The following is a 27,856-nucleotide window of genomic DNA, read 5'->3' on the forward strand; positions in this document are numbered from 1 at the left end:
GATTAAACTGGTACCTGAAGGTGGAGCAGGCCTGACTCATCTGAGTCACAAACTGTAGAAATACAGGGGCCTGTCAGTGCGACAGCACGGTGTGCGGACAAAACAGTGTGAACTGCTGAGAGTTTGGTGAGTGTGGGAGTTCGGTGAAGTGGGGGAAGGAGGTGCTGCTTTGCCTTGCTTTTCATAACTTTTTCCACAGAGCGGTGGCGGACCTGAGAGTAGAAAACTGAGAGTGGGGAATAAAAGCAGCAGGTGAGGTGAGGCAGGAGAGTCCGAGAGGTGAGCACGGTATAAAAGGAGAGACCGAGAGCGGGAGGAGAGTCTGAGAGGTGAACGCAGGGTAAATCTAAGGCAAGTCATGGCCGCAGAGCTCGCACCCGTGATATGCTCCTCCTGCACGATGTGGGAAGTCATGAACACTACAGGTGTCCCTGGCGACCATGTGTGCAGGAAGTGTGTCCAGCTGCAACTACTGGCTAACCGCAATTTGGAGCTGGAGCTGCGGTTGGATTCGCTGTGCAGCATCCGCGATGCTGAGACTATCGTGGATAGCACGTTCAGTGAGGTGGTCACACCGCAGGTAAAGAATACGCAGGCAGAAAGGAAATGGGTGACCGCCAGGCAGAGTAAAAGGACTAGGAAGGTAGAGCAGGAGTCCCCTGGGGCCATCTCCCTCTCAAACAGATATTCTGCTTTAGATGTTGGGGGAGATGGCTTATCAGGGGAAAGCAGCAAGAGCCAAGTTTGTGGCACGACGGGTGGCTCTGCTGCACAGGAGGGGAGGAAGAAGAGTGGCAGGGCTATAGTGATAGGGGATTCAATTGTAAGGGGAACAGATAGGCATTTCTGTGGCCGCAAACGTGACTCCAGGATGGTATGTTGCCTCCTGGTGCTAGGGTCAAGGATGTTGTGGAGCGGCTGCAGGACATTCTGGAGGGGGAGGGTGAACAGCCAATAGTCGTGGTCCATATTGGTACCAACAACATAGGTAAAAAAAGGGATGAGGTCCTGCAAGGTGAATTTAAGGAGTTAGGAGATAAATTAAAAAGCAGGACTTCAAAGGTAGTGATCTCAGGATTACTACCAGTGCCACGTGCTAGTGAGTATAGGAACAGGAGAATAGACAGGATGAATGCATGGCTGCAGGGATGGTGCAGGAGGGAGGGATTTAGATTCCTGGGACATTGGGACCGGTTCTGGGGAAGGTGGGACCTGTACAAGTGGGACGGGTTACACCCGAGCAGGACCGGGACCAATGTCCTCGCGGGGATGTTTGCTAGTGCTGTTGGGGAAGGTTTAAACTAGAGGGGCAGGGGGATGGGAACCTGAGCGGGGAGTCAGAAGGGAATAAAGTTGAGAGCAGCAAGAGAGGGGAAGACCCAGGGGAAATCTACAATACAAATAGTACAAACAGTTGTTCAAGAACAAGTGAAAGGGAAAAGTGTAGAGCAGCAGAAAGAAAGTGTACTTTAGACACTACAGATAAAGTGAAAACTAGAAGGCGTAAGGCGATTAACCCAGCATCAAAGCTGAAGGTCAGGCTAGGGTGTGTGGCCCAACTAAGAGTTCTATATACAAATGCACGGAGTATAAGGAATAAATTAAATGAACTACAGGTTCAAATTCAAATTGGAGGGTATGACATGATAGCTATTACTGAGACATGGCTGCAGGATGGTCAGGATTGGGAACTAAATATACCGGGTTACAAGGTCTACAGGAGAGATAGGGAAAATGGAAGAGGGGGAGGAGTAGCCTTAGTGATTGGAGATGAAATCACTTCAATGATAAAGGGGGATATAACGAGAGATAAGCAGCCAACAGAGACCTTATGGGTTGAATTGAGAAATAGGAAAGGATCTAAGACTATAGTGGGAGTTGTGTATAGGACCCCTGGCAGCAGCTCTGAAGTGCTAGATTGTATAAATGCAGAGATTAGACAAGCGTGTAAGAAAGGCTTGGTGGTCTTAATGGGGGACTTTAACCTTCACATAGATTGGGGAAAGCAGACTAGCAACTGTCAGAAAGGTAGTGAATTTCTTGAGTGTGTTTGGGATAGTTTTCTACAGCAGTATGTCCTGGAGGCAACAAGGGGGCAAGCCATACTAGATTTAGTAATGAGTAATGAACCAGATTTAGTTAACAGCTTAACTGTACGCGAACATCTATCCAATAGTGATCATAACATGATCGAGTTCAATGTAGTGTTTGAAAGGGAAAAAAGTGAATCAGATGCTCAGATTCAAGACTGGGGTAAGGCTGACTTCAAAGGGATGAGACAGACTGTCCACAATAAACTGGGCAATTCTGTTAATGGGTAAAACGACTGATGATCAGTGGGAAATGTTTAAAGAAACATTTAACGTGATACAGAATCTGTTTATACCCCTGAGGGGCAAGAACTCTACTTGCCAAAAAAACAGCCATGGACAACTAAAGAGGTAAGGGACAGTATAAGACATAAGGAGAGGGCATACAAAAAGGCAAAAAATGGCACAGATCCTGGCGAATGGGAAAGATACAAAGATCAACAAAGGGTCACAAAACAGATAGTAAGAGCTACAAAAAGAGAGTATGAAAAGAAACTCGCAAGGGATATCAAAACCAATATGAAGAACTTTTATAGTTATATTAGGAAAAAGAGGGTGGTCAGGAGCAGTGTTGGCCCCTTAAAAACTGAAAGTGGGGATATTGTCATTGACAATGGGGAAATGGTGGACATGTTGAATAATTACTTTGCGTCAGTATTTACAGTAGAAAATGAGGATAGCATGCCGGAAATCCCAAGAAAACTAATATTGAATCGGGGACAGGGACTCGATGAAATTAATATAAGTAAAGCAACAGTAATGAAGAAAATAAAAGCACTGAAGAGTGACAAATCCCCAGGACCAGATGGTTTCCATCCCAGGGTTTTAAAGGAAGTAGGTGAGCACATTGCAGATGCCCTAACTATGATCTTTCAAAGTTCTCTAGATTCAGGAACTGTCCCTCTGGATTGGAAAATTGCACATGTCACTCTGCTTTTTAAGAAAGGAGAGGGAGGGAAACCAGGGAATTATAGACCAGTTAGCCTAACATCTGTTGTGGGGAAAATGCTGGAGTCTATAATTAAGGATAGGGTGACTGAACACCTCGAGAATTTTCATTTAATCAGAGAGAGCCAGCATGGATTTGTGAAAGGTAGGTCGTGCCTGACAAACCTGATTGAATTTTTTGAAGAGGTGACTAAAGTAGTAGACAGGGGAATGTCAATGGATGTTATTTATATGGACTTCCAGAAGGCATTTGATAAGGTCCCACATAAGAGACTGTTAGCGAAGATAGAAGCCCATGGAATCGAGGGAAAAGTACAGACTTGGTTAGGAAGTTGGCTGAGCGAAAGGCGACAGAGTGTAGGGATAATGGGTAGGTATTCACATTGGCAGGATATGAATTGTGGAGTCCCATAGGAATCTGTCTTGGGGCCTCAATTATTCACAATATTTATTAACGACTAAGATGAAGGCATAGAAAGTCTCATTTCTAAGTTTGCCGATGACACAAAGATTGGTGGCATTGTAAGCAGTGTAGATGAAAACATAAAATTACAAAGTGATATTGATAGATTAGGTGAATGGGCAAAACTGTGGCAAATGGAATTCAATGTAGACAAATGTGAGGTCATCCACTTTGGATCAAAAAAGGATAGAACAGGGTACTTTCTAAATGGTAAAAAGTTAAAAACAGTGGATGTCCAAAGGGGCCTAGGGGTTCAGGTATATCGATCATTGAAGTGTCATGAACAGGTGCAGAAAATAATCAATAAGGCTAATGGAATGCTGGCCTTTATATCTAGAGGACTAGAGTAGAAGGGGGCAGAAGTTAGACCGCACCTGGAGTACTGTGAGCAGTTCTGGGCACCGCACCTTCGGAAGGACATATTGGCCTTGGAGGGAGTGCAGCGTAGGTTTACTAGAATGATACCTGGACTTCAAGGGCTAAGTTACGAGGAGAGATTACACAAATTGGGGTTGTATTCTCTGGAGTTTCGAAGGTTAAAGGGTGATCTGATCGAAGTTTATAAGATATTAAGGGGAACGGATAGGGTGGATAGAGAGAAACTATTTCCGCTGGTTGGGGATTCTAGGAGTAGGGGGCAGAGTCTAAAAATTAGAGCCAGTCCTTTCAGGAGCGAGATTAGAAAACACTTCTACACACAAAGGGTGGTAGAAGTTTGGAATTCTCTTCCGCAAACGGCAATTGATACCAGCTCAATTGCTAAATTTAAATCTGAGATAGATAGCTTTTTGGCAACCAAAGGTATTAAGGGATATGGGCCAAAGGCGGGTATATGGAGTTAGATCACAGATCAGCCATGATCTTATCAAATGGCAGAGCAGGCATGAGGGGCTGAATGGCCTACTCCTGTTCCTATATACAAGTTTAACATAACCTCTCTGCTTTTCGATTGTATTCCTCTAGAAATGAACCCCAGTGCTTGGTTTGCACTTTTTCTGGCTTTGTTAACCAGCATTGCTACTTTTAATGATTTGTAATGAATCTGTACCCCTAGATCCCTTTGCTCTTCTGTCCCATTTAGACTCTTATATAAAGCACAATACCTCAGTATGTAAGCAGTGGTCGGGAGAAGCACGGCAGATGATTTTGCAGTCGCCATGGCGGCGATCCCAGCGTCGCTTACCTCCTCTAGGTGACTTATAGCGAGAGCGCCAAGTTCAGCACCGAGCTGTTTGGTAGGAAAGATTAACGGTGAGAGACAACTACAGATCTTCCTGCATTAGAATGCCCCACCCTAACATTAATTTATAGCACCACTGATTAAAATACACAGGGCACCAGAGGGTCAAATGAACATGTGGACATGAATTAAAGACCTCAGCAGGCATAGAGTCTCTTACACTGGTCACTGGTTATCGAGGTGTTTCAAAAAACACAAGTCACAAATACTTGAAGGCATGGTTCAGATGAGTGAATTAATCTTGCTTATCTGTTACTGTTTTTAAGCCTGTTATTTTTGTGAATTAACCTATTAAAGTTGCAGTGAGCAGCACCACACATCAGACCCAACTTCCCAGGTTCTAGAGCATCTCTTTCTTGAGAATTTCATCAAGCGATGTTGAAAGCACGAAGGAAGAAGTCAATCTGAAGGACTATTGATGGGCTGCCAGTTCTGGATGTAACGCCAGTTTGTAGATTCAATGATTTCCGTTATAGTGTTTCTCTGATTAAAGATACTCCCTTTAGCTCTCCCTTGCATTCGGTAACATAAATATTCCAAGAAGCTTCTAATCCATCGCTCTGTACAGCTAATTGTTTTACTAATGGCTTGGCCCCCTCCCATTTCTTATCTATATGCTGCCTCTCGGCGACACCATCCGAAAGCACAGCATCAGGTTCCACATGTACGCTGACGACACCCAGCTCTACCTCACCAGCACCTCTCTCAACCCCTCCACTGCCTTGGACTTGTCACGCTGCTTGTCTGATATCAAGTATTGGATGAGCAGAAATTTCCTCCAATTAAATATTGGGAAGCCCAAAGCCACTGTCTTCAGTCCTAGCCATAAACTCCATTCCCTAGCCACCCACTCCCTGGGCCACTGTCAGAGGCCAAACCAGACTGTTCACAACCTTGGCATCCTATCTGACCCTGAGCTGAGCTTCCGACCCCATATCCACTCCATCACCAAGACCGCCTACATCCACCACTGAACCATCGCCCGTCTCCGCTCCTGCCTCAGCACATCAGCTGCTGAAACCCTCATCCATGCCTTTGTTACCTCTAGACTCGACTATTTCAATGCTTTAAGATAACAACATAAGAAATAGGAGCAGGAGTAGGCCATACGGCCCCTCGAGCCTTTTGCGCCATTCAATAAGATCATGGCTGATCTTCGACCTCAACTCCACTTTCCCGCCTGATCCCCATATCTCTTGATTCCCTTAGAGTCCAAAAATCTATCAATCTCGTTCTTGAATATACTCAATGACGGAGAATTCACAGCCCTCTGGGGTAGAGAATTCCAAAGATTCACCACCCTCAGAGTTTTTTTTTTATTCATTCATAGGATGTGGGCGTCGCTGGTGAGGCCGGCATTTATTGCCCATCCCTAATTGCCCTTGAGAAGGTGGTGGTGAGCCGTCTTCTTGAACCGCTGCAGTCCGTGTGGTGAAGGTTCTCCCACAGTGCTGTTAGGTAGGGAGCATAGTCTCAGAATAAGGGGTCACCCGTTTAAGGCGGAAATGAGGAGGAATTTCTTCTCCCAGAGGGTCGTGAATCTTTGGAATTTTTTACCCCAAAAAGCTGTGGAGGCTGAGTCATTGAATACATTCAAGGCTGAGTTAGACAAATTTTTGATTAGCAAGGGAGTCAAAGGCTATGGGGAAAAGGCGGGAAAGTGGAGTTGAGGTAAAAATCAGATCAGCCATGATCTCATTAAATGGCGGAGCAGGCTCAAGGGGCCGAATGGCCTACTACTGCTCCTATCTCTTATGGTCTTATGGAGTTCCAGGGTTTTGACCCAGTTACGATGAAGGAACGGCGATATCTCTCCAAGTCAGAATGGTGTGTGACTTGGAGGGGAACATACAGGTGGTGTTGTTCCCATGTGCCTGCTGCCCTTGTCCTTCTAGGTGGTAGAGGTCGTGGGTTTGGGAGGTGCTGTCGAAGAAGCCTTGGCGAGTTGTTGCAGTGCATCCTGTGGATGGTACACACTGCAGCCACGGTGTGCCAGTGGTGAAGGGAGTGAATGTTTAGGGTAGTGGATGGGGTGCCAATCAAGCGGGCTGCTTTGTCCTGGATGGTGTCGAGCTTCTTGAGTGTTGCTGGAGCTGCACTCATCCAGGCAAGTGGAGAGTATTCCATCACACTCCTGACTTGTGCCTTGTAGATGGTGGAAAGGCTTTGGGGAGTCAGGAGGTGAGTCACTCGCCGCAGAATACCCAGCCTCTGACCTGCTTTTGTAGCCACATTATTTATGTGGCTGGTCCAGTTAAGTTTCTGGTCAATGGTAACCCCAGGATGTTGATGGTGGGGGATTCGGTGATGGTAATGCTGTTGAATGTCAAGGGGAGGTGGTTAGACTCTCTCTTGTTGGAGATGGTCACTGCCTGGCACTGGTCTGGCACGAATGTTACTTGCCACTTATCAGCCCAAGCCTGGATGTTGTCATGCAGGCACGGACTGCTTCATTATCTGAGGGGTTGTAAATGGAACTGAACCACTGTGCAATCATCAGCGATAGTCCCCATTTCTGCCCTTATTATGGAGGGAAGGACATTGATGAAGCAGCTGAAGATGGTTGGGCCTAGGACACTGCCCTGAGGAACTCCTGCAGCAATGTCCTGGGACTGAGATGATTGGCCTCCAACAACCACTACCATCTTCCTTTGTGCTAGGTATGACTCCAGCCACTGGAGAGATTTCCCCCCGATTCCCATTGACTTCAATTTTACTAGGGCCCTTTGGTGCCACACTCGGTCAAATGCTGCCTTGATGTCAAGGGCAGTCACTCTCACCTCACCTCTGGAATTCAGCTCTCTTGTCCATGTTTGGACCAAGGCTGTAATGAGGTCTGGAGCCGAGTGGTCGTGGCGGAACCCAAACTGAGCATCGGTGAGCAGGTTATTGGTGAGTAAGTGCCGCTTGATAGCACTGTCGACGACACCTTCCATCACTTTGTTGATGATTGAGAGTAGACTGATGGGGCGGTAATTGGCCGGATTGGATTTGTCCTGTTTTTTGTGAACAGGACATACCTGGGCAATTTTCCACATTGGTGGTCGATGCCAGTGTTGTAGCTGTACTGGAACAGCTTGGCTAGAGGCGCAGCTAGTTCTGAAGCAGAAGCCTTCAGCACTACAGCTGGGATGTTGTCGGGGCCCATAGCCTCGAGTGAAGAAATTTCTCCTCATCTCAGTCCTAAATGGCCGACCCCTTATCCTGAGACTATGCCCCCTAGTTCTAGACTCTCCAGCCAGGGGAGACAGCCTCTCAGCATGTACCCTGTCAAGCCCCCTCAGAAGCTTATAAGGCCAGCCTCCCACCTACCACTCTCCGTAAACTTGAGCTCAACCAAAACTCTGCTGCCCGTATCCTAACACGCACCAAGTCCCGTTCACCCATCACCCCTGTGCTCACTGACCTACCTCGGCTCCTGATCCGGCAATGCCTCGATTTTAAAATTCTCATCCTTGTTTTCAAATCCCTCCATGGCCTCGCCCCTCCCTATCTCTGTGACCTCCTCCAGCCCTACAACCCTCCGAGATCTCTGCGCTCCTCCAATTCTGGCCTCTTGCGCATCCCCGATTTTAATCGCTCCACTAATGGCCTCCGTGCCTTCAGCTGCTTAGGCTCTAAACTCTGGAATTCCTCCATAAACCTCTCTACCTCTCTCTCCTCCTTTTAAGACGCTCCTTAAAACCTACCTCTTTGACCAAGCTTTTGGTCACCTGTCCTAATAGCTCTTTATGTGGCTTGATGTTAAATTTTGAAGCGCCTTGGGACTTTTTACTATGTTAAAGGCACTATATAAATGCAAGTTGTTGGATCATTTCTTTTGGTGCCTACAGTTTGATTTAGTTTGTTGCTATAACAGGTTAATTTCAGAGCTATTGCTAGCATATGATCTTCATAAAATCTTATTGATTTGACAATATGCTTATATAGCACATACTGTGGTGTGTAACTATTTCTATTTTAACTTATGTATGTTAATATCTCTCACATTACCTCTGCTGCGTGCATTGGATGAAGTTCATCGCCATGAAAATTAATCTGGAGTTTCATCTCTTTCCCGGCCTGTAATATAGCTCTGGTGGAATCCAGGTCAAAGACTCCTTTCTCACAGAAAACGTCGATATTATCGATGTGAAATTCGCCATTCGCCGCCATCTCCTTCAGTTTAGGGAGCTGAACTTTAATTATTTCATCCACTGTTTCTCCCACTGTCTTCCCTCTGGTGTATGGAAATCACATTTACAGCAGTTACTTTTATTGTGTGCATCGTACTGTCCCGTATTCTTCTATATATTTTAAAATTAAAACCTTTGGATGAGTAAAGCTTTTAGTCATCTCAAAAACAATTCAGGAAAAAAAGGACTTGAGTTTTTATAGCACCTTTCACGATCTCAGGACGTCCCAAAAGTGCTTTACAGCCAATGAAGTACTTTTGAAGTGTAGTCACTGTTGTAATATAGGAAATTTGACAGCCAATTTGCGCACAGCAAGATCCCACAAACCACAATGAGATAATGACCAGATAATCTGTTTTATTGATGGTTGAGGGATAAATATTGGCCAGGACACTGGGGAGAACTCCCCTGCTCTTCTTTGAATAGTGCCATGGGATCTTTTACATCCACCTGATAGGGCAGACAGGGCTTCAGTTTGAAGTCTCATCCCAAAGACGGCACCTCCGACAGTGCAGCACTCCCTCAGTACTGCACTGGAGTGTCCGCCTAGTTTATGTGCTCAAGTTCCTGGAGTGGGACTTAAACCTATAACCTACTGACTCAGAGGTGAGAGTGCTGCCCACCAAGAAAAGGGTTGATGCCTTAACGTCACTAAAAAAACAGATCATCTGGTCATTACCTCATTGCTGTTTGTGGGATCTTGCTATTTGCAAATTAGCGATCGCATTTCCCACATTGCAACAGTGACTACACTTCAAAAAGAACTTCATTATCTGCCAAGCGCTTTGGAACGTCCTGAGGTCAGGAAAGGCTCTGTAGAAATGCAAGTCTTTCTTACTGTCTGATTACATTAATGTAGAACCAGGAGGAGCAGGATTGCACCTCTCGTCTCCACAGCAGTACGACCAGCCCGAGCTCGACCCCATCCCATTTACCTCCCCCCACCCCTCCCCCAGGACCTACTCACAGGTCAGTTCGGTGTTGGGGCCGGACAACATTCCTGAAGCCCTGACCCGAGGCCCAATTTCCAGTGAACCTCAGGCTGACATCACTGGCCGCACATTCCAGGTGTGCCCCTCACTCCCGCTGGGCTCGGGTGCTGCACAAATTTCACACCCGAAATACTTTTAATATTTCTGCAGAATATTAGATGCCAACAAATCAGCGCATAAAGCTATTTTTCTACATTTTAAATTTAATCCACTAACAGCCTTTATAATGAAGTGAATGGCTTATTATGGACAGATGTTTTGAACAACCTAAAGATACAGCACTTTCTAGAGGCCTATTTAAGTTCACTTGACATTTGTCAACGTGAGACCTCAATGTAAGAAAATGTTGGAAATAGGATAAAGATCGAATTTACAGACAGGGGGATTAGTTTTAATAGTGTCCACACTCTGAACAACAGCCTGGCAATTCTCACAAGGCAAACAAAAGTGGATAATTCAGCACCAGTGACATCTACAGGTTCAAGACCAAAGATTCATCAGTAGCTGAAAAAACACTCCCTCTTTCTATTTTCAGTCCCACTGGTTCGAAAGAGCCAGCTGAGGACCAATATCCCACCACGAACAACAAGTACAGGCCATCCTTACAAGCTAAACATATAAGTTGAACGGCACAGTTGTGGAAGTCAACAGCAACTTGCATTTATAGAACGCCTTTAACTCAGAAAAATATATGAGGAGAGGGAGGTGGAGAGGTAGAGAGGACGAGGGAAGGAATTCCAGAGCGTGGGGCCTAGGTGGCTGAAGGCACGGCCGCCAGTGGTGGGGTGAAGGGAGAGGGGGAGGTACGAAAGGCTGGAGTCAGAGGAATGGAGGATACCAAAGAGAGGGGTTTTAAGGCTGGGGGGAAGAGATGAGGCCCTGGAGGAATTTAAACATGAGGATGAGAATCTTAAATTTGAAGTGTTAGGGGATCAGTGAGGACAGGGTGATGGTTGAACAGGACTTGGTGTGAGTTAGGAAACGGGCAACAGAGTTTTGGAGGAGCTCAAGTTTATGGAGAGTGGAAGATGGGAGGCCGGTCAGGAGAGCATTGGAATAGTCAAATCTAGAGGTAACAAAGGCATGGATGAGGGTTTCAGCAGCAGATGGGCTGGGGTAAGGGTGGAAATGGGCGATGTCACACTGGTGTAAGTAGGCAGTCTTGGCGATGGAGAGGTTATGGAGTCAGAAACTCAGCTCAAGGTCAAATACGATGCCATGGTTGTGAACAGTCTGGCTGAGCTTGAGACAGTGGCCAGGGAGGGGATTGGAGATAGAGTTGGTGGCTAGAGTTAGCACTTTGTGGTGGGGGTCAAAGATGATGGTTTCAATCTTCTCATTGAATAATTCTCTCTAGATAAACATTCACATTCATCATTCCCAGCTGAGGGGATGTTTATTATGATGGTTTAAAACTATTTGCTTTGATAGACATTTTCTAACCTTACATTATCAAGATGCACTTGATTTTTTAAATAAAAAATATAATGTGTAATAAGCGTGTGTGTGATTAGTGCTATTGTGGTATTACCGACATTTAATATTTCACACACATGACAAATATTAGTTTCATAGTATGCTGAGAGGAAAAGTTTAAAAAAATCATGAAAATCTGAAAGTGTGGATGGTCTTTAGTGAAACAAAGTCACTTCAACAAAGACGTTAATGCAGTTCAGTGTCTGTTTATAAGTCACTCACCCTTCAGTCTCATTGCTAGAAGAAAGGAATATCTTGCAAAGTTATTCCTTGGACTTTTTTCTGAGCTTTCTAAATTAAATTAACTAGTTAAAGCTATTAAACCTAACCAGGAAAATAAATTCTAAGGAATACAGACTGGTAGCAAGACATCAACCTGGGAAAGGGCTGCAACAGCAGTCCACAGTAGGTGCAGCAAGAAATCAGAGGGGATAAAACAACAGTGGACTAGAGAGGAAATAGTTCTCTCTATCTACCCTGTTGAATCCTTTCATCACTTTAAACACCTCAATTAGATCACCCCTTAATCTTCTACACTCAGGGGAATACAAGCCTAGTTTATGCAGCCTGTCCTCATAATTTAGCCCTTTTAGCCCCCAGTATCATTCTGGTGAATCTGCGCTGCACCCCCTCCAAGGCCAATACATCCTTCCTGAAGTGCAGTGCCCTGAACTGAACACAGTATCTCCAGTACAAGTAATGAATTACTTTTTTTGAAGTGCAGTCACTTTATGTAGGCAAACACGGCAGCTAATTTGCACACAGCAAGTTCCCACAAACAGTAACTGAGTGACTGACAAGTTAATCTAATTTAGGTGGGGGTGGTTGAGGAAGGAAGGTTTGATCTGCAAACATGGGGAGAACTCCCTCCTGTTCTTCAGCAAAAGCCATGGGATCTTTTACATCTACCTGAGCTACCGGAACCGGAGACAGGGCCTCGGTTTAACGTCTCATCCGAAAGACGGCACCTCTGGCAATGCAGCACTCCCTCGGCACTGCATTTGAGTACATGCAGAGCAATGGTAGGGGGAAAAATAAAACTACAAGCCACTGTTAGCATTATACAAACTAAGTCCATTTCAGTAACTGGTGACATTACCTCGGGACAGAATGAGCACCGCAGTAAGTGGAAGAGATGCTGACATTGAGCTCCCTTCGAGCTCGTTCAATCACCCGAAGCATTTTGGCTTCAGTTTCCAGATTCAGACCATATCCGCTTTTGCACTCGGCCAGAGTGGTCCCTGCTCTCACCATACACAGCAGTCGCCGCTTCAGACCATCAAACAGCTCCTCCTCCGATGCCTTCCTGGTATGTTCCACAGTAAAGTGTATCCCTCCTCCAGCATTGTGAATCTCCATGTACGATGCCCCTGCCAGCTAATGTATGAATTTAATAACAAAAAAAATTAAACTCAGTTATTGTGCAGGTCAACCTTCCTTCCTCAAACCCCCCATTAAAGTTAGGCATCTGCCATGGCTCAGTTGGTAGCACTCTCGCCTCTGAGTCAGAAGGTCGAGGGCTCAAGGTCCATTCCATAAACACATAATCCAGGCTGACACCCTAGTGCAGTACTGAGGGAGTGCTGCACTGTCAGAGGTGCCATTTTTTGGATGAGATGTTAAACTGCCCTCTCGGGTGGATGTAAAAGATCCCATGGCATTATTTTGAAGAAGAGCAGGGGAGTTCTCCTCAGGGTCCTGGCCAATACTTAACCCTCAGTCAACACCACTAAAACAGATGATCAGGTCATTATCTCATTTCTGTTTGTGGGATCTTGCTGCGTGTAAATTCGCTGTCGGGTTTGCTACATTACAACAGTGACTACACTTCAAAAAATACTTCATTACCTGTAAAGTGCTTTGGGACATCCTGAGGTCGTGAAAGGTGCTACCAAAATACAAGTTATTTTTTTTACAGCAACTCATGTTGTTTAAAGCTGGAGGCAACGGTCACCTCACTGATATCTGGCAGTACATTATTCGGGTGTGAATTCACTTTATATGGGTCTAGTTATGTGCTGGATTAGGCATTGCCAACCAGGTAAAGCAAGCTGGGTACACTAACTGAAGCACACGTCACTGGGAACATAGACCGTGTGAAATGAATGTAGAATAAACTCAGTGGTGCTAGGAAAGAAAGAAAGAACGAGCGAACAAACAGACAGACAGACTTGCATTTATATAGCGCCTTTCAGGCAGTTCAAGAACTTCCAAAGCACTTTACAGCCAATGAAATACTCTTGAAGTGTAGTGTCTGTTGTAATGCAGAGAAACACGGCAGCTAATTTGTGCACAGCAAGCTCCCACAAACAGCAATGAAATAAATGACTAGATCATCTGTTTTAGGTGTTTGGTTGAGGAATAAATGTTGGCCAGGTCACCAGGGAGAAGTCGCCTACTTTTTGAAGTGTGGTCACTGCTGTAATGTCAGAACTAATCCAGCTCCTTATCATATAGTATGTGAAAGTTTATAGATCGCCAGTACTTCGTTGCACTATAAGGAAACTAGTTTCTTTCATTTATTTTAGCTTTCCTCTTAACACATTATTTTAGCTGGTGGTTTAAGTAAATTCAGCCCCGGAGAGGCAGCAGGCAGCTGTCTAATCTGTTATCAATTATTATTGTGCATATCCTAATTTGCACCAAGTCCCGTTCACCCATCACCCCTTGTGCTCGCTGACCTACACTGGCTCCCGGTCCACCAACGCCTCGATTTTAAAAGTCTCATCCCCATGTTCGGTTCCCTCCATGGCCTCCCCTTCCCTTTCTCTGTAACCTCCTCCAGCCCTATAACCCTCCAAGATCTCTGCGTTTCTCCAATTCTGATTTCTTGCGCATCCCCCACTTCCTTCACCCCACCACTGGTGGCTGTACCTTCAGCGTCTAGGCCCTGAGCTCTGGAAAGCCTTCCCTAAACCTCTCCACCTCTCTCTACTCCTTTAAGATCCTCCTTAAAACCTACCTCTTTGACCAAGCTTTTGGTCACCTGTTCTAATGTCTCCTTCTTTGGCTTGGTGTCAATTTTTGTCTGATTACACTCCTGAGAAGAGCCTTGGGACGTTTTACTATGTTAAAGGTGGTATATAAATGCAAGTTGTTACTGTTATTAAAGTTTTGAGCAACTCTTAGTAAAATCAAATCTATGGGCAGAAATACAAACCACAATATTTGTGCTTTTTTTGTTTGCATAGCTCAAAGTTTGTGTAGAAAAGTTCTGAAAACGTCCAAAGGATGTGGACAACTATTATTGGTGGTAATTTGCAATGCTCCCCTTGTCCTCGGTGTGAGATCAGGGCGGGTTCAGCATGGGCTTCTCTTTGACCATCATTCACCCCTTCATCCTAAATCATCCAGAAAACCAGGTTCACACTGAGTAGGATGATATCACCCATTCAGAAGGGATAGTCACACCTCTACATGATGCTGCGGCCATCACTGCAGACTAACCAAGCTCACCCAAGCCTTAAACAGGCCAGATTAAGGGTTGAGAAATTAGGAGATGCTAGTGCGACAGCATGTTCGTACTCTCACAAGATTACAGATGAGAAAGGTCATTCGGCCCATCATAAGTCATTCATCCAAGGAGTTTCTAACCCACTCTACCCCTACTGCAGCATCCAATTGTTTCCTAAATGACTCCAGGGTTTTTGCCTCCACTCCCCTATCTAGAAGTTTATTGATCACTCTCTGTGCGAAGAAGAATTTCAAGATATCAGGCCTAAAATAACCCTCTAATAGTTTGAACCCGTACTCCCCCGGTTTAAATTACTGTACTATTGAGAATCCCTACGTGGTCAGTTTTCGGTAAAATATTAAAATGCCTACGTGGCAAAGAAGCAGAATGCAAAATGGTTAGAAAGGGTTAATTAGTTAGTAACTGAGATTGGTACAGGTGGCCTGGCCTCCTGCTGGGCCATATGTTTGCGTAGTCAGCAGGTTTGCATGGTCTTAGCAATGTAGAGTCTTGATGTGATTCAAGGACTGGTCTGAATGTCTCCATGTTTATGGCAGATCAATATAGGTAACGAGCTTAGCCAAAGTTGAAAGACATTCCAGGTTGGGAGATAAGGAACAGAAGGAACAGGGAAGAACATTCCAAGTTGGAAGGTGAGGAAGTATCCCCTTTGATGTCTAACAGCAGCATGATCAGCACATGGACGATTTATGATTGGCCGGAAATAATGTAACCTCGCATGGCAACCTGTGCCCGGCTTATGATTAGTGTTGACCCTCGTTAAGTATGTTCCAACCCTATTGATTTGTATAAAAACGTGTGGATTTCTGTATGTTTTTGTTCTTGCTCTGCCAGCATAGAGGGACTCTATCAGGAGTCCAAATCAATGCTGCAGACTAAGAACCCTGCTATTAAAGATGTGTTGAACTTTAAAATGTATTCGACTTCAGTTATTACTGAACCAGACTGAGGGGAAAGAATCCGGATCGTCATTTGGTGGCAGCGGTGGGATCTTAACGGTCGTTCACCGAGAGTTCGCGGAGTAAGAGGCGGATTGTCTCAGACACGGAGGAAGGAAATGGCGCCCCGATGTAAGTAGTCTTAATTTACTATGTCGGTTTTCCTCCAATCCGTCAGTCTGACGACGAATCGTCCAATCGCTAACACTCGTGTGGCGTCCTTACAAGATTCAGGTCAGTCTGGCGAATACACAGAAATAGCAGGAAGAGGTCAGTGGTCGAATATCACTGAGGGAATAACTTGTAAGCGGTAGGTCAGTGGTTAATATCACTGAGGGTAGTCAGGGTTTAAGTTCCTGGTGATTGGATATAAACAGGAACTATTGATAAAAACTTAGATGCCGCCAAAAAAGGCTCAGGAATTAATTTGGAAAAATAACAGAGGTACCACAGCCAAAGAATTCATTGCTTTATGGAAACAGTACTGTAAAAAAAAATATGGATAGAATTAAGTGACTAGACAAATGTTTAAAAGACAGAGACCCGAAAAAGAAAGGTTCTGTTGTTTAAGTGTACTGTCCCTTTAAAAAGCCTGTCTTGATCAGTGTTTTTTTTTGTCGGTGTTGTGGGCCACGCCCCCTTCTTACTGTGTCTTGCGTGTTTTCTTCCTTTGTGTAATGTATCTGTCTTGTCGTGTGTTTAATTCTGATACTGCCGAATTAAAATTGGAGTTATTGAGGTTAAGTGACCTATTAAATTCTGGTTCTTATAAAGTGTGGGCATGTTAAATTCTAGACATGGGATCTTCCAAAAATTGGCATTTTGAATGTTTATTTTGTGATTGGCTGTGGTTTAAAAAGAGGTTAAAAATTAACGGGATAGATTAAGAAAACTATCAGGATCATTGTGATAGGAAAAGTCGGAAAGTTGGAACAGCTCGGAGCGTTGATTATAATCACATCCACTAAAAGTATATGAAAAAATAGTGTGCAAAAATATAGTATAAAGCAATCCACAAATGTGAGAAGTAAAAAAATCAGTCAAACCTGTGTGAAGTGAAATTTTGAAGGTGGGAAGTTAATCTCAAAAGGGAGAAGGATCAAGTTACTCCTACCACAAGAGCAAGTTAATGTTAACCCCTTCCATCCCAAGAAGCCAGACTCTCATGCCAAGACCAGTTCAAACAGATAGAAATGACCCAGTCGGTTGAGAACTGTCTGAGGCTTGCCCATTACACAGGTGAATATGAGGTAACAATTGGTATAGGTTATATTAGTAAAATTGTCCCAATCACTCGGAAATGCCAAAGGCTACAATTGACTGAGATATAAGTTTTCACGCTACAGTGAAAAATTGATAAGAAAGGAATGTAAAACAAATCATATGAAAAGGAAGCATAGGTTAGACAATTGGAAGTTCATTACTTGAGCTATGTACTGACACAGGGTACTAAACACCTATCAGTTTTACCCTGCCACAGTATGATAAGGAAGTTTTGACAAGTTCTGGGGCTATTCAATTTTATTTGAAATTAATAGTAGAATACAAGATCTGACCAAAGAGGGGAGACCTTCCCTGACAAATTATATAACTCGCATTGAGACTGCTAAGAAAACTCAACAATTAGATCAACACCTCCTAACTCAAGTGTTAAAACAAAGAGCGACATGGAATGGAGGTGGACATCGTAAAAAGAGATAGGCAAATATGGAGACGTAAAGATCTGTGATAAGTGATATAGCAACTGCCTTTGCCTCAGTTGTTAACACCATTGATTTGGCAACATTAGATCAAAAGGTCAGAGATTTAGGGTCTCGCATTAAAGATATATTAAAAGATAAATGAAAATACAGATAAGGAATTGTCTGAGGATCAAATGCTGACCATATATTTGCAAAGGATAGCTACAGTGCTAGAAACACATGCCCAAACCATTAATAAATTAATAAAAGAGGAATATAACGTATCTTAGCAGGCGGCTGCTAATGATATCTGCTTAATGTGGTTACATCTTGAAAACACAGAGATTAGGACTTGGAGTTAGAAATTCCAGTCTGCAGCCCTGCGTACATCTGTATATGGGAGAGACAGTGTTTATTTCAGACAGGCTGCGTGCTTCAGAGAGAGAGAGACTAGGCAATTTCTCTCTCCTGTTTTGTTTTCTAAATTTGTTTCGGGTATAGGGATTATTCCTTTGGATAAATAAATAATAAATGAAGATTTGACAAATTAATCACTTGGGCTCTCAAGAAGAGCCGCAATGGATTTTCTGTGTTTCTTTTAAAACAGGTGACCCTGGTTTTTTTTTGGGACCACGTGAGTGTTGATGGTGCAGGATTACCAAGAGTAGTTACAAAGTTACGGTGCAACCTTTGCTGGAGAAATTTGGTGCAGGAAACGATCCAGTGGTGTTAAAGATTTAAGACTTTAGCTGCAGACATCAGCGGATACCAAATGTCACAGCGTGGTGATATCAACCTGATTCTCTTCTTTTGAAAACATTTTGATTTGTTTTGTTTTAACCTATTTGTTGTCTTCCGAGACAGAGTGCTCGAGGTGGGGAGATATGGGAATTTCTCTAAAGTCATTGAATTGGGCATGATAAAAAATCAATCTGGCATAAATATACAATCTAGTGGAAGTCAGGAAAGTGTAGTTGAGAATAGTAAATTGATAGCTTTCTCGTGGAGATATTTGTGTCCTTGCCTATAATGAATAATGAGAAAAATACACTCAATAGCCTGGCCACTACCCTGACATCGGGACCATGCAGGGGGAGATAAGCACTCGAGACACCCCTGATCTTTTTGATAAGATAACCTGCAAACCTAAGAATGGCTACAGTGGACATAAAAGATACAAATGTATGTTGCCATCATCTGAAACGGAGATCAGGATGAAGAACATGATTACAAAGGCCTATGGCCTGGTGAGCTATTGCAACCACTCTTTAAACAAACCAGTTGCTTTTACAGGACTGAATCCTACAGGACATATGATGTGTGCCATGGAAAATGTTCGGAAATACCATGAGGAAGAAGAGACTGGCCAGCAGAAAGTTAATATCCAAGAACACTAAGCTCATTCCTATGAGATGCTGCTAGTATGCGGAGATACATGAAGAAGATACATTGAAGAATGAGTCTCAGACAGGCTCAGTTACTTGACAACAGCACAACAGGACAATGGTTAATGTGGTCCAGGCGAGTGAGAAATCCTTTTAAACAAGGCACTGACACATGGTCCATAGAGAAACCAACTAATTAATGAAACAGTCAGGAAACACTGGTATCAATCAAAAGGACTGAAATTAAAGTAAAGAGGGACACAGTAATTTGGATTTCCAAAATTCAGGGTTAGGTTCCCATCAGTTAACAATAAAATTGGGAGAAACAATATTTAGAAGATATCCGCACGATGGATACAAAATTACAAGATTATGAGGGGCCCAGATAAAGTAGACAGGAAGTACCTGTTTCCCCTAGCAGAGGGTTCAAGAACTAGAGGACGTAGATTTAAGCTGATTGGCTGGAACAAAATTAAAGGGATGTGTTACGAGACATGCTGTCACTGTGTGTCCACATAGTGTTGGACACAGCCTAGAAGCACAGTGTGGGTTTAATAATACCGGTACCAATCGGGATATTAACTGTACCATGGAGGTCCTAGAGGCGGATCTAAAACCCACTTAAGTGGCATATGCCGGAGAGGGCGAATACTGTGTTACAACTAATTTGAAAACGTTTAAATATGCCAATCTAACTTGTGATATTTTAAGTCCAGAATTCTACTCCATTTCTGAAGTCCTGGTTCGGATTGGACCCGAGGAACTGGTAGAGATACACCGGCATAACCTCACCACCTTACAAGTTTCTGAGAATGTCAGAAAGGACTTAAAAGCATATCAGGACACATTTGGGTATCTGACACCCCTGTTGCCTAAATACTTGGAAGCATTGCGAATGGAGATACGCCTCTCCCAGAAGGTTTATTATAACCTACAACAGGACAATAACAACATTAAGCATGACATTGACCAAATTAAAGTCACCACCTGGTGAAATGACCTCTGGAATTTGGGACTGAATATACAGATCCATCTTTGGATTAGATTAGTTTCATATGTATTAGTCGTAGTGCAGTTTGTTGTAATGTGCTTCTTGATTTTCATTGCATGTAATAAATGTAAGCAGAGGATGAAGGGTTTGGCAAAGATAGTAAAACAGAGCCTGGGTGAGAATGTCCCCATTGTCTCTGTGGTTTCAACTAAGAAAACATCTTAATGGTACCGGGAGTAGCACCCGCTGGGGTAAGGTGCATGTAAAAGGGAAGACAATTATAGTTTGATAGGATTATCAGATGCTCTGCCTCTCTTCCACCCGGACTGGTGGCCAACACGAAGGGAACCTGGTTAAGATGAGGTACAGCATCTAACGGGATATTGTAGGGAGAATTTGGATTAAGGGATATAATGGGGAGGGCACCAATTCACAGGTGTAAAATGGTCTGAAAGGTACCATTCAGTCTAGTTAGGCTGGAAACAAAATATAAAGCACCATAGGACATTTGACCATGTTAGCCTTTTCAAACTAACATGAATAGGTTTAGCTGACCAAGGACATTCGCAGCTTACTTGAGAGATGTTTAGAAGGAGTCTGTTCCTGAGAACAGATAAGATACAAAGGCGTATTGATGAAACATGTCTGTGTTCTATTGGGACTTCTCTAGTTCAAGGGCTAGTCATATTCATTGTTATAATTCTTATAGTTTATTGCTTACTTAAATGTTGCTGCACTGCAGAACCTGCAGAACCAGTGAGCACCGTAATAATTGGTTATCATAAAATGATAAAAGGGGGGAATGAGAATCCCTACGTGGTCAGTTTTCGGTAAAATATTAAAATGCCTACGTGGCAAAGAAGCAGAATGCAAAATGGTTAGAAAGGGTTAATTAGTTAGTAACTGAGATTGGTACAGGTGGCCTGGCCTCCTGCTGGGCCATATGTTTGCGTAGTCAGCAGGTTTGCATGGTCTTAGCAATGTAGAGTCTTTGATGTGATTCAAGGACTGGTCTGAATGTCTCCATGTTTATGGCAGATCAATATAGGTAACGAGCTTAGCCAAAGTTGAAAGACATTCCAGGTTGGGAGATAAGGAACAGAAGGAACAGGGAAGAACATTCCAAGTTGGAAGGTGAGGAAGTATCCCCTTTGATGTCTAACAGCAGCATGATCAGCACATGGACGATTTATGATTGGCCGGAAATAATGTAACCTCGCATGGCAACCTGTGCCCGGCTTATGATTAGTGTTGACCCTCGTTAAGTATGTTCCAACCCTATTGATTTGTATAAAAACGTGTGGATTTCTGTATGTTTTTGTTCTTGCTCTGCCAGCATAGAGGGACTCTATCAGGAGTCCAAATCAATGCTGCAGACTAAGAACCCTGCTATTAAAGATGTGTTGAACTTTAAAATGTATTCGACTTCAGTTATTACTGAACCAGACTGAGGGGAAAGAATCCGGATCGTCACTATTCCATGTTAACCTTTTCCAGTGGTGGCTGGTGACCTTTTTAACAGGTGAGGCTCAGCTATACAGGTCTAACCCAGCCAGCGTGTCACCGTGGCAACGGACCCTTTGCTTTTTATCTTGTCCAGAGTTATCTTTCATTATAAGAAGGAAGCAAAGTCAAAAGTAAGAGTAAGAGGGTAATCAGTGACCAGACGGGAGGAGAGGAAGTCGATAATTACTTTGTCTAAGCCAGCTCCTTTACTGCAATTTGATTTTCCAGGCATGCACATCATGGACCTCCATTCGCCCCTCCCATCAGAGCCCAGGCCCCCTCCCTCCCATCAGAGCCCAGGCCCCCTCCCTCCCATCAGAGCCCAGGCCCCCTCCCTCCCATCAGAGCCCAGGCCCCCTCCCTCCCATCAGAGCCCAGGCCCCCTCCCTCCCATCAGAGCCCAGGCCCCCCCCCTCCCATCAGAGCCCAGCCCCCCCCCTCCCATCAGAGCCCAGGCCCCCTCCCTCCCATCAGAGCCCAGGCCCCCTCCCTCCCATCAGAGCCCAGGCCCCCTCCCTCCCATCAGAGCCCAGGCCCCCTCCCTCCCATCAGAGCCCAGGCCCCCTCCCTCCCATCAGAGCCCAGGCCCCCTCCCTCCCATCAGAGCCCAGGCCCCCTCCCTCCCATCAGAGCCCAGGCCCCCTCCCTCCCATCAGAGCCCAGGCCCCCCCCTCCCATCAGAGCCCAGGCCCCCTCCCTCCCATCAGAGCCCAGGCCCCCTCCCTCCCATCAGAGCCCAGGCCCCCTCCCTCCCATCAGAGCCCAGGCCCCCTCCCTCCCATCAGAGCCCAGGCCCCCTCCCTCCCATCAGAGCCCAGGCCCCCCCCTCCCATCAGAGCCCAGGCCCCCTCCCTCCCATCAGAGCCCAGGCCCCCTCCCTCCCATCAGAGCCCAGGCCCCCTCCCTCCCATCAGAGCCCAGGCCCCCCCCTCCCATCAGAGCCCAGGCCCCCCCCTCCCATCAGAGCCCAGGCCCCCCCCCTCCCATCAGAGCCCAGGCCCCCCCCCTCCCATCAGAGCCCAGGCCCCCTCCCTCCCATGTTCCCCATTGTCACTTGCCTCACCTGACAAGCCACCTCTGCTATTTTCTATACTTTTGCCAATCCTCCAAACACCAAAATCTAGAAGGACAAGGGCAGCAGGCGCATGGGAACAACACCACCTGCACGTTCCCCTCCAAGTCACACACCATCCCGACTTGGAAATATATCGCCGTTCCTTCATCGTCACTGGGTCAAAATCCTGGAACTCCCTTCCTAACAGCACTGTGGGAGAACCGTCACCACACGGACTGCAGCGGTTCAAGAAGGCGGCTCACCACCACCTTCTCAAGGGCAATTAGGGATGGGCAATAAATGCCGGCCTCGCCAGCGGCAGCCATAACCCAAGAATGAATAAACAACGTTTGGTTGTTCATATTACCTAAAACAATTACTCTGCAGCCATTTCCTTAGCCAGAGTGATGTTAGGAACTCACAGATCAGGCAGTGTGCTCTGTTCTAGGCCCTGCGCTCTGTTCTAGGCCCTGCACGGTCTTACCTTCATTGCAAATTCGTGAACCCTGTCCCCAGCCCACACTGGATGAGTGTGTGCATCTACCAGGCCTAGAAAAGAAAGATTAAAACAACACAAAAAACACGAGTGAGAATGGAATTGCCTTCACTGTAAAGTTGTCATTTGAATTTAAATTACCCCAAGAAACTAACCTGGCAGCACACACATTCCACACGCATCGATTTCTTGGTCAAAGGAAGCTCCCCGATACTCAGACTGGATAAACGCAGTGGGCCCCACCGCCTCAATCAGCCCATCTCTGTAAATCGAGGTTAGAAAACTGCCGTCAATTGTTGGAAGCACAAGAACTTGCATTTCTACAGCACTTTACACCACCTCAAGACATCCCAAAACACTTTACAGCCACTGAAATACTTTTGAAGTGTGGTCACTGTTGTAATGTAGGAAACGCGGCAGCCAATTTACGCACAGCAAGATCCCATAAATAGCAATGTGACAACGACCAGATAATCTGTTTTAGTGATGTTGGTTGAGGGATAAATATTGGCCCCAGGACACCGGGGAGAACTCCCCTGCTCTTTCTTCAAATAGTGGCCATGGGATCTTCTACATCCACCTGAGAGGGCAGACAGGGCCTCGGTTTAACATCTCCTGGGAAAGACAAACCAGGTCGATTGCCCAGAAGAAAATGAACTAACAGAAGGAGTTTTGAATAAGTTACATTGCCAAGTAACTCTGAATTTCGGACACCATGCATTTTTTTTTTAAAAGAGAGTTTTGTCGTCCCCCCCCCCAAAGGGTTTGAACACTTACCTCCCGATCACTATACTCCCACGGGGAATGACTGCAATATTCTGCATGTCCCCTTTGGTCATGTACTGAGCTCCACTCTCACAAACCACAACGATCTGCGCAGCGTTTTTAACCAGCAGCCCGCACTGTCTCGACATGGTGAAGCCGGAGCTCCGAGACCCGAGACCCGCCCGGTAGCAGCTCACAGCCAGCCCCCGGGGAAGGGGACACTTCCTACCCCTCCTCACTCCTTCCAAACGGCAGCGGTTCCGGGCCGCAGCGACGGTCTGCTCCGCTCCGCTCCGGTTTGCTTTATTATTCTTACACTAAATGGTTGCTGTCAATGAGCTGGTGGGTGTGCTGTGCCCTGAATGTTACCGAGGGTTCAACTTCCTCATCGCAACAAAATGACATATTGTCAGAAGCTCCTCCAGCAGAACCTCATTAAAAAAATAAACGTCCACAAAAGCTGAGGACTCTTGGACAGAGTAATTATTTACCGATCAATGAAGCCAGCAGTGTTAACTTCGCCTGTTGCAGCTTATTGTTTGAGGACACACACACACACACACATATATATATATATATATCTCAGTGCAACAGAAAAGTACTGAGGATGCTGGAAATCTGAAATAAAAACAGAAAATGCTGGAGAAGCTCAGCAAGTGAGGCAGCACCTGTGGAGAAAGAAACAGAGTTTTAACATTTCGGGTTGATGACCTTTCGTCAGAACTGGAAGATGTTAAAAGAATTAAAGTTTTTGAGCAAGTACAGAGTAAGGGAAAGGGGGGGGGGGAGCACATATATCTCTGTGCAATGTGTGCAGACTGTTATAATTCAGTACAATGTTTGCAGACTGTTATCTCAGTTTAATGTATCCTTGTACCCCATACCTGGCCTGGACACAGCTCCTGGTGCCCACTTGTTTTGATTCTTGTAACAGAGTTGAGAGAGGGACATAGGATGTTGAGAGCTCCATATCTGAGTTAGGGATTCCACTTTAAGAAATTGTTGACCTTAATTGCTTTTAATGACTCCCAGGGCTGTAAGAATAAAAGGCTGGGAAATGGGTCAGTTAGAAGTGGGGGTTTGAAGAGGAGGGTAGTGAGAGGGGGAAGTGTTATGCTGGAAAGTAATGTCTGGTTCATCACTGTAAGTAAAGACCTCTTGTGGGAGAATAAACCTTGTGTGTTTTAATGTGGGGAAATTTGTAATTATCAATTGGTGGGAAGAATAGAATCATAGAAAATTTATCACACAGAAGGAGGCCATTTGGCCCATTGTGTCTGTGCTGGCTGAAAGTGAGCCACCCAGCCTAATCCCACTTTCCAGCACTTGATCTGTAGCCCTGCAGGTCATGGCACTTCAGGTGCACATCCAGGTGCTTTTTAAATGAGTTGAGGGTTTCTGCCCCTACTACCTTTTCAGGCAGTGAGTTCCAGACCCTCAACACCCACATCCCATGAATGAATTAAAAAAGACTAAGAAATGTTGGTGTTCAGAGTGATTTGGGTGTCCTTGTACATGACTCACAGAAAGTTAACATTCATGTGCAGCAAGCAATTAGGAGGCAAATGGTATGTTAGGCTTTATTGCAAGGAGTTTGGAATATAAGAGTAAGAACATAAGAAATAGGAGCAGGCCATACGGCCCCTCGAGCCTGCTCCGCCATTCAATAAGATCATGGCTGATCTTCTACCCAACTCCACTTTCCTGCCTGATCCAATATCCCTTGATTCCCTTAGAGTCCAAAAATCTATTGATCTCAGCCTTGAATATACTCAACTACTCAGCATCCACAGCCCTCTGGGGTAGAGAATTCCAAAGATTCACAACTATCTGAGTAAAGAAATTTCTCCTCATCTCAGTCCTAAATGGCTGCCCCCTTATCCTGAGATTATGCCCCCTAGCTCTAGACTCTCCAGCCTGGGGACACAGCCTCTGTAAGGAGGTCCTGCTGCAATTGTACAGGGCTCTGGTGAGACCACACTGTGTACAGTTTTGGTCTCCTTACCTAAGGAAGGATATACTTGCCTTAGAGGGGGTGCAACGAAGGTTCACTGGATTGATTCCTGGGATGAGATGGTTGTCCTGAGGAGAGATTGAGTAGAATGGGCTTATACTCTCTGGAGTTTAGCAGAATGAGAGGGGATGTCATTGAAACATATAAGATTCTGAGAGAGCTTGGCAGGGTAGATGCTGAGATGTTGTTTCCCCTGACTGGAGGGTCCAGAACTAGGGGACAGAGTCTCAGGATAAGGGGTCGGCCATTTAGGACCATTGATGAGGAAAATTTCTTCAGAGGGTTGTGAATCTTTGGAATCCTCTGTCCCAGAGGGCTGTGGATGCTCAGTCGTAGATTATATTCAAGACTGAGATAAATAGTTTTTTGGACACTAAGGGAATCGATGGATATGGGGAGGGGGGGGAAAATGGAGTTGAGATCAAAGATCAGCCATGCTCTGATTGAATGGCGGAGCAGGCTTGAGGGGCCGTATGGCCTACTCCTGCTCCTATTTCTTAGGATCTAGTCTGTGTGTCTAATTGACCACTGGGTCCTGGGCCTGCATCATTTTGTTACATGTGGTGTCAGAAGTGGAGATCTTGGCACTCAGATAAAGTCTTGACCCACCATCATGGAGGAAATGCTGAGAGCATTCAAACAGTCCACATTGGAACAACGGGAGTGGATTAACAAGATTCAGGAACTACAACCCGAAACAAATCGGATCATGAGGGCGAAAGTGGTCGAAGAGGCAGTAAAGCAAGCACCCGAGAAGGTGGATGGAAAGCAGTGGGTGAACGGCGAGATAGCCGCAGGGCCCGAGATGGACAATCACAAAATCGAAGAGGAAAATGTGGTGTTTTCTGCTCCGGACCGAGCAGAACAAGAAGAAACCAGAGTCTGAGACCACGTGAACTGAAGAGGAGGAATGAGCGGAGATGGTATGTGAAGAGAGCTTGGAAACCAGTCCCGCAGAAGACTGGGGAAAAGCCAAAGACTACAATGCGAAGAGCCTGTTGAAACTACTGGAGCAAGTGGTATGGAAAAAGTTCAGACAGAATGTGAAGAGACCATGGAGGCCACTCCTGCAGAGGTTGCTGAGAAAATGGGAGCAGTGCAAGTTGTTGGATGCAGATAGACCATCGAAATCACTCCGGCAGTGGGAGTGACTGAAGCTGTACATAGTGAAGAGGTCATCGAAGTCAGTCCAGTGGAGGGGGCAGTGGAAGAGATTAAGTCTGTGCACGAAGGCAAAGGTGATCTTGAAATTACAAAGGAGGAAGAGATTGAAAGAATTGAAGAGGATGTACAAAAGATGGCAACCGACAATGATACAAGAGCACAAGAGCAGTTCACTGCAGTCAAGATTGTGCAACAGATGACTGAAGCCAAAAAGCACGGGGAAGCTGTAGTGAGAATATGGAAACTGAACTGATGGGGGCAGTGTCTGAAGGGATCACTAAAACCCTTGAAAGAACGAAGGGACAAACAGTTGAAACATCGATTGCAGCCACTGAAATTATAGAGCAAGAGTCGAGTATTGAAGGACAATGCAAAGGAACAATTGGAACCACCATAACTGAGGTTGTAAAGAAAGTGGAAACAGAAATAACTGAGGCCGTTTGCATGACTTCAAGTCTGTCATCACAATCAGTGTGGCTTGTGGAATGAAAGAGGAAACCTAAATTGAACTCAGACAAGAACCAGATGTGTCTGCACCTAAACCGAGGAAAAGACACCGAAAGGGCTGATAAGGCACAAGGAGAGGATGATGTGGAGTTAGCCAATGGAGCGACTGATAAACCCGTAATCAAGTTGGAGTCTCCTGGAGATTGGGTCTCCACTATAACTTCAATTGAAGGAGGCAAAGAAGAATCAGCACCAGAGGCCAGATAAGGATGAAAACCAGAAAAAGGTGGAGAAAGATTCCTCTGAGGCAAGAGCATCAAAGTGCTATGGTAAAGGCAGCAGGAGGGCTGGGCGGACCAAAGGGGGTGGGGTATACGGCCTCCCAAGAGGACAGTTCAGGTGATGAACAGAGAGCTCATCAGGTATGAAGGATATCCATGTCTTCAAAAAGCCTAGTATCTCCAAGAAGAAAAAGACTTTAAGGTCAAAGAGAAGCCAATGGGAGGAAAAAGTCCAAAGATATAATAACAGAGGTTGTTAAGCAGTAGAAAGAGA

The 27,856-nt window shown here is 45.2% G+C and overlaps 1 protein-coding gene across 1 annotated transcript in view; it reads right to left on the bottom strand.

The window, feature by feature from the left end:
• Positions 1-24,133, bottom strand: part of amdhd1 (amidohydrolase domain containing 1) — a 39,603-nt gene extending 15,470 nt beyond the window's left edge. The window contains exons 1-6 of the mRNA XM_068004624.1: positions 23,689-24,133; positions 23,067-23,173; positions 22,900-22,964; positions 12,484-12,761; positions 8,735-8,960; positions 4,605-4,729 (exon numbers count right to left, since the gene is read on the bottom strand). Coding sequence (XP_067860725.1) covers positions 4,605-4,729; positions 8,735-8,960; positions 12,484-12,761; positions 22,900-22,964; positions 23,067-23,173; positions 23,689-23,825 — 938 coding nt within the window. The 5' untranslated portion in view covers positions 23,826-24,133. The remainder of the gene's footprint in view (positions 1-4,604; positions 4,730-8,734; positions 8,961-12,483; positions 12,762-22,899; positions 22,965-23,066; positions 23,174-23,688) is intronic.
• Positions 24,134-27,856: the final 3,723 nt, after the last annotated feature.

The sequence above is a fragment of the Heptranchias perlo genome, chromosome 24, assembly GCF_035084215.1.
Source record: "Heptranchias perlo isolate sHepPer1 chromosome 24, sHepPer1.hap1, whole genome shotgun sequence".
Taxonomy (NCBI): domain Eukaryota; kingdom Metazoa; phylum Chordata; class Chondrichthyes; order Hexanchiformes; family Hexanchidae; genus Heptranchias; species Heptranchias perlo.